The sequence below is a fragment of the Urtica dioica genome, chromosome 4, assembly GCF_054948205.1.
Source record: "Urtica dioica subsp. dioica isolate 48M chromosome 4, U.dioica_male_clone48M_v1_H2, whole genome shotgun sequence".
In the NCBI taxonomy this organism is placed as follows: domain Eukaryota; kingdom Viridiplantae; phylum Streptophyta; class Magnoliopsida; order Rosales; family Urticaceae; genus Urtica; species Urtica dioica.
The window spans coordinates 6,017,115-6,024,246 of record NC_142759.1 but is presented as its reverse complement, the minus strand read 5'-3'; the positions used below and the strand labels follow the sequence as shown (position 1 = coordinate 6,024,246).

General features: G+C 39.5%; 2 protein-coding genes across 3 annotated transcripts; both read right to left on the bottom strand.

Annotated features, from left to right (window-relative positions):
- Nucleotides 1-238: 238 nt before the first annotated feature.
- Nucleotides 239-2,023, bottom strand: LOC149399708 (Pathogenesis-related thaumatin superfamily protein). Of its 2 annotated transcripts, none has more exons than XM_089612074.1 (3): nt 1,969-2,023; nt 752-1,451; nt 239-536 (listed from the first exon to the last, which is right to left on the bottom strand). In XM_089612074.1, the coding sequence occupies exons 1-3, from the start codon at nt 1,976-1,978 to the stop codon at nt 398-400; spliced, it is 849 nt and encodes a 282-aa protein (XP_089468200.1). In that variant the 5' UTR covers nt 1,979-2,023; the 3' UTR covers nt 239-397. The 2 variants fall into 2 exon arrangements, with proteins under 2 accessions (XP_089468200.1, XP_089468199.1); XM_089612073.1 differs by lacking the exon at nt 1,969-2,023 and adding an exon at nt 1,719-1,882.
- Nucleotides 2,024-5,491: 3,468 nt separating this feature from the next.
- CSDP1 (cold shock domain protein 1) lies at nt 5,492-6,654 on the bottom strand. Its single transcript, XM_089612075.1, has one exon. The coding sequence runs from the start codon at nt 6,513-6,515 to the stop codon at nt 5,772-5,774; it is 744 nt and encodes a 247-aa protein (XP_089468201.1). The 5' UTR covers nt 6,516-6,654; the 3' UTR covers nt 5,492-5,771.
- Between the last annotated feature and the right edge of the window lie 478 nt (nt 6,655-7,132).

The window sequence follows — 7,132 nt, the reverse complement described above, 5'->3', positions numbered from 1 at the left end:
CTCTCAGTCTCACCTGAAGAGATTAAGTAATCAAATATTAAAATAACTAAGTATATATGTATTCACATTACAACACACTAAATATACACACATATATAAGATATTGAATCCATCGATATTTAGCTCGAAATCGGCACAATCAAATGAGATTTAATAGATCAACCGCTAACCCTAATCTAATTGAACATCTTCTAAACTGTTTACAAAAAATTGCTCAAAAGAACTAGGGATCTCAAAGAACTAACTAGATAAAAATTCAAATCACCAATTGGAGTACATGTGAATAGGGATTAAATAATCGAATCAACGAAGAAAAAGATAGGCAAAAACTTTGGGCCATCATTGGGCTCTCAAATCCCTGGGCCCATCTAAACTTTGGGCCCAACTACCTCTAAATTCACCATATCAGGCCCACTAAAATCTGTAGGGAAATTGCCGCCAAAACTACGGCGGCGAAGCAAGGCGTACTTTCCCGGCGGCCGGCGGAGACTTCAACCGCCTTAGGGTACTGTTGCTTCCCGTTTGACGATTTCACGCTGCACATAAATTATTACAGTTAATCTCAATACACATCCACAAAGTAATAAATAAACCCCAAAATTATATGTTATTAAATAAATGCGACAAGCAAGCACTTCCACGCCATCGTCGAAACTGGAAACCCTAGAAATTATAAGTCTGTGCATAATAAAACCTCCACCGACCTTAGACGAAATCTAATAACACTTAATAAAATTATAATTAATATTACCTGGGCGAAGAAGAAGAGGAGGGACAGAAAGTGATGACGTAATCAGCAGAAGCGCAGGTAAAGGTACTGGTGCCATCGTCGTAAGCGTAGCTATACGCCCTCGGACACGCGCTCTTGAAGAACTCCGAGTACGCGCTTGGCCCGCACGCGTCCGGCGTCGCGTAGGCGCCACTGCAGCAGTACCGCGCGTCGCCAAACGCCTCGCACGCGCTCCTGCACGCCACGCGCTCCTGATTATCAGCCGCCATCACCTTCAGCTCCTCCGGGCACGAAAGGTTCAGCTCCGCCGCGCAGCCCGTGGCCGTACAGTTTCCGGCGGCGGACTGGGGGAAGACGGCCATGGCCAGGTTGTAGCCGTCGACGAGGCTGACGTCGTAGAAGTCGAGCCCTCCGGCGCCGTTGAGTGTGAACTCGGCGAGAGTGGCCGGAGGGATTGCGCCGGAGCCGGAGCATTCGACGGCGGAGGAGCCGCAGTCTCCGGTGAGGCAGGAGAATTTTCCGGTGGCGGGGTCGGCGGAGCAGAAGGTTCTGCCCCAGAGGCGGCCTGACCAGGCGGCGGGGACGGTGAGGGCCGATGATTTTCCGGGCGGAAGTTCGAAGCCGGTGGTGGTTAACGGTGCAGTTCCGGCGCCGGAGAGTATTCCTGGCCACACTGTGTAACTGCACTCGTTCGTGATCGTGAATGTCGCTGAATCCGAACCTATCCACGTTTAAGGTCAAACATTTAGTTCTGTTACATGATTTGTATAGTGTGGTATAATGAAAAACTAATTAAACGATATTATAGTTAAAATCAAAGGCAAACGTCTATTTTATCTTAAAAGAGTATTATAAAACTTGCTCATTTTATATAAAAAACTCGAGGCCTTTACTATTTCTTTATTAATTATAATGTTTTATTTTAAACTTGTTGTGTGTGACATTGAAAAGAAAAAAAAAATTGAAAATTGAAGCTATGTTTGTAAACCTGTGAAGAATAATTGGATCAAAAAGAGAGGTAGGACAAAGAGAGCGTTTTGAAAGGAGCCCATTTTTTGGGTTTTGGCGGAGATAGGTTTGGTTTCGTAGTATGATAAGAAGAGCAGGGGTGGTTTTTTAAGAGAGAAAGAAAGAAGGTTTGTAATGGTGATTTTGAATTTGAAGAAGGGATTGCCATTGTATTTATAGCTGATGATATAGATAGAGAGCATAAAAGAGTCGGCTACTCTGTGACGTACTCTGTTTCATCACCGGTCACCCAACTTGTCTGACGGATCTCTGTCCTCTATCACTACTTGCCTCATTATATTATAATACAATTCATGATTGGATAAAAATGTTATCATATGATTCATAGTTTTATACTATATAATATATCTACTGTGCCATTCCGGAAGCTTGGAATTCAATTCCCAATTCACATGCGACCCTGTCACAAAACCGACATAGTTCTTGGATATCAGTGCAAGTTCTTTCTTTTTTCTTGGTCTACAAGGTATCAGATTTTTGGTATTTAGTTCCGCCTCATAAGTCGGCGGATCAAAACGAGTCGTTCCGATATTGTTTAGCTTGATTTTTTATTATCAAAAACCCCGTTATAAACTTGTGACTGACGTACATGAGCATGAGATAAACAACTGGAATTGGCTCGAGACAATTTCAGAATATTAACAGATTTTTGGTCTTTTCATACAACAAGCGAGAATTATATCCCAAAACGATAACGTAACGGCCAATTCAAACACAATCTGTTTCAAAAAGATATACGTCACAAATCACAATCATCTAGAGTCCACACTATTTGTAATCGTACGAGAAAGTGAAACTTGCAAATCTGCACGAGGGAAAAAAATTACGAGGCGAAACGACAGAAATGTGTCCCCTTGAAGACATGAAAGGTTTGGGGTCAAAGGGTTGCCTTTACTACGCATGGGATTTATTTTTTCTATAAAACGACTAGTAGTTGACACTTCGCTATCAAATTAACAAAACTGTAATCGATTAAGAAAGGGACGATTACAATGTATAATAACATATATAGGCTTAATGTTTTCTATTACTCTATTCAACTTGTCGTGTTCCCAAAAAAAAAAAAAAAAAAAAAAAAAAAACCTCTATTTTCTGTTTGACTATGCAATAGGTAAGGTCAACAAAGCCCATTTTTCATCTGTCAGCCGTTAATATCTCGATTTTGCCGAGAGACAAAGCCCAAGCCCATGCATATTGTTAATGACAAAGAAAAATAATAATATTGTCAAGGATTCTACTATCGTTAATACTAATCAAATACCAATTAGTGAATTTAAGAAATTGCAGAGCAAAAATGAAGAAGAACACGAGATTTGATTAAATCTTTTTACTGAGACCCAATATTCACAACTCGACAAATGACGGTACAATCCAGGTAAGGAAAGGACCTAAACAACCCATTCTAGAACACACATATAAACGACCCTAAAAAAAAGACTAAACGACTCTCTAATTGCAGACAAAACGACACCATAATTGCGCCATAAGAGTTTATGCCCAAGGTGTAAAAAATGGTGTTCATAACATTTTCTATAACTTTGTTCTCATCGCACTGATTTCTTTCCACCTGTTCATTCTCTCTAAATTTTCTATAACTTTGTTTTCATCGCATTGATTTCTTTCCACCGAACAACAGAGCGCTGAAATGAACAGGTGTTTACAATGCTCGGTTTCTCAGCTTAGTTTCGCTAGAAATCATTAAACAATAAGATATATTTGTATCACGAGAAACCATAAAACTACAAGATATATTCAGGAGAATCTCAATCCTTTCTTAAACAATCGAACAAAACATATTTTATCAAAAATGTCATTTGAAACTCAGAACTTCATGGGAAAACATAAGCAATACAGAATTCATGGTTGTCAATATAAATTCCCCTAGGTATACACGTATCATTGACTCTACATTTTTATAGAAAAAAACAGAACGTGGTTCAATATATCTAAAAAATTAAAATTTGAATCAATGATTCAATGTTTGTATACTCCTTGCTTCTAGATCAACTCTTTTGCCTGCCTAAAGACAGATAATACTATATTTGGAATACTTAATTCTAAGAAAACTATATACATTATAAAACCATCGTGTGACCGGTTGTTTGTTTAACTTTATTTTTTTTATTTGACTTCATACAACTAGTATTGTGTAAGCCTTGACATTTCATGGCCTATTTTTCTGCTCCTAGTCGTAAATTATGAAATGGGGCCATAAATAGGCTGGGTAAGCTTCGCTAGTGAGAAAAAATAATGCACTATTTCCAGTCTGTCACGATTAAGATTTAAATAAGGTTCTCATATTAATATATTCCTGAGAACAGTCAATCCTTTATTAAATAATCGAACCCTACATAAACAATATTATAATCCAATATAAGAATGATTATACGATCTAAGCTATATTGAACCATCATGCGACTCTTAAATAGGGATCCCATATTAATATATTTCGGAGAAAAGTCAATCCTTTATAACTAAATCAAACCCAACATATATAATCACAGTCTGATCTCAGAACATCATGCGAAGAACATAAACTATAATATAATTCACTAGAAGAATTATTACACGATCTAAATTTCTACGATGGTCAAAGGCACATCACTACTTTCTAGAATAATTTAATCACACGAAAACTATATTGGACATCCTGTGACCAGTGGACCACAAGCTGAGTACTCATGTATAATCGAAGCTTTGGTACACTATAAGAGACAAAACATTCATGATTTTAACTGAACTTTCTACTAGTACCAACTAGTAGAAGAAATCATAGATGAGATACAAAGCTCAGAAATCAAGACTAAATATGAAGCACCTACAAGAAGATAAGGAAAAAATAAATTTGCAGCTGTAACAAACACAACCACTAACAAAGACGTGTTTAGGGTACTTACAATTGTAATTAACTTAAATCAAGTGCTTAGATGATAATAACATATCATTCAGCCAGACCACACCTTGATTGGTTACCAATGTAATGCTTTTATGTGGTAGATGTATTAACTGAGCCCTAAACTTCCATTTCATAATCACTCTTGTTCATTAAATCCGAGTCGAGAAAGTAACAAGGCTTATCTGATTATAATAATGCTCAGAAATCCAGAAACTGTGATACTATCTATTTTTCTATATGGTTTATGGGATTGGTTTGAATTCCTCATAAACGCGAAGGTCAACCTCAAACACTAGAATTGATCACAAATAAATATTTGAGGTTTCTTTTTTAGGTTACTCTTTAAGATCTTTATTATGTTCTATTAAACCTGACCTCACAACCATGCAACGACAATACGCAGGACCAAACATCCCCAACCCTTGAAAACACCATATACACACCCGACATACATAAACCAGAAAAATACACAAACACAACAAGGCAAATATAACACCATCACATCCCATAAACCAACCAAGAACTATCATGATATCAATCCCTGTGTCAAACAAGAACTAAAAAACTACCCGAAATATCATGATATCAATCCCTGTGATATTACCACTGTCAAGAATAAACCAACCAAAACAACCGACCGAGTTTCTTGAAACATACTTTTAGCCAAACTCCATAATACTAAAACTAATAGTAACACCATACTTATCTATACTAATGCCCAAAGTAAAGATAATATTTACTATTGCTAATAGCCATGGAACAAGATCATACAAGACTGAAAATAACACCATATAACCAACCGACGCATATAATAATCAGAAAAAACAAAAACCACATTAAGCCGAAAATAACACCATCACATTCATATCTGTGTGCCAAAAAAGAAAACCCATTCAAAATATCATCATATCAATCCCTGTGTATAAACGACCACATTGTCAAAAATAAAACCAAAACAAGCCACTAAGTTCCTTGAAACTTCCTTATAACCAAACAGCATATACTACCACGACTACTACTTATTAATACTGCTAATAATGCCAAAAGTAAAGAGAATATTTACTATTACTCTCTTTAGTAGGTATTCGATTACCATCCAGCGCTTGAAAAGCTTTTTCAAGCGGCTTTAGGACACTCCCTTGCAAAGTGCCCTTCCAGCCCACAGTTGAAACACCCTCGGCCACCACCGCCGCCGCCTCTGCCTCCTCCGCCGCCGCCGGAGCTAGCCTTTCCACAATCCCTAGAAAAGTGACCAACCTCGCCGCAATTGTAGCACGCACCACCGCCACCGCCGCCTCCGCCGCCGCCGCCGAAATTACCGTCTCCACCGGAGCTGCAATCCCTAGCCATATGCCCAAATTCACCGCACTTGTAACATCCTCCGCCACCGGATCCGCCGCCTCCTCCGCCGGAGCCGCCCTTCGGACAATTCCGAGCCAAGTGCCCGTTCTCACCGCAGCTGAAGCAGCCTCCGCCGCCTCCGCCGCCTCCGCTGTAGGATCCGCCGTTACTGGCGCCGGAATCGCAGTCCCTGGCGAGATGACCTTCGCCGCCGCAGTTGTAGCATCCTCTGCCGGAGCCACCGCCAGGACCGGAGCGTCTCCGGTTGAAGTTACTGGATCCTTGGAGAGAAGCGCCGCCGGGAGCGGTGACGTCGACGGCCTTGGTTTTGCCGTTGTTGTCGTCGGCGACGATGGAGAATTCGACGGGATCGCCTTCGGCGAGGGAGCGGAATCCGTCGGACTTGATCGAGGATTGGTGGACGAAGAGGTCTTCGCCGCCGTCGTCGGGGGTGATGAAGCCGAATCCCTTGGAGTCGTTGAACCACCTGACCTTGCCTGTCGATCTCTCTTCCGCCATGGCTGAGAGCTTGTTTCCTTCGATGATACCTAAGAGAGAGAACGAGAGAAGCGACCACCGACTATTGTGGCTGTCGCTTTCGCTCTTAATTTTTTTCTTCTTTACGAGAATGTGTAGAGATGGGAGTAACGCTTGTTTATATAGCAAAATATAAATAAAAAAGAAAATAAAATAGAAAACCCTAGTATAGTCGGGCTTTGTATTCTGGGCTTTAATCCTGGCATGCGGTTATTAAGAAGGGGATATTCTACAAATATTACCGAAGATGGTTATTCTTTGAAAATTCACGTTTTTCAAATATTTCATAAATACTTCATTTTTTATTTTCAGATACTTTTATCGTTATTTTAACGAAAACATAAACAATTAAGAAAAAAAAAAGGTCTTTTAGCTATATAGCCATTTGACTTATAGCGTTTTGTATAATAGCCAACTTTTTGTTAATTTTCTGTAAATAACTACATCAACTTATTTACGACACTTAAAAAAGACAAAAAAAAAACCCAAAATAAGCGGGAATGTTTTTGGGTATTTGTGTCTTTTTGAGTGCCTTAAATAAGCTGAGGTGGCTATTTACAAAAAATTTACAAAATGTTGGCTATCTAGCAATTCTTAGA

Bases quoted from the DNA above. Each gene is read 5' to 3' on its own strand.
- LOC149399708 (XM_089612073.1), bottom strand. From the start codon at position 1,782: ATGGGCTCCTTTCAAAACGCTCTCTTTGTCCTACCTCTCTTTTTGATC. The intron at 1,452-1,718 runs GTTTACAAACAT...AAACGTGGATAG, and splicing joins GATCCAATTATTCTTCACAG to GTTCGGATTCAGCGACATTC. The intron at 537-751 runs GTAATATTAATT...ATTTATGTGCAG, and splicing joins TCCTCTTCTTCTTCGCCCAG to CGTGAAATCGTCAAACGGGA.
- CSDP1 (XM_089612075.1), bottom strand. From the start codon at position 6,515: ATGGCGGAAGAGAGATCGACAGGCAAGGTCAGGTGGTTCAACGACTCC.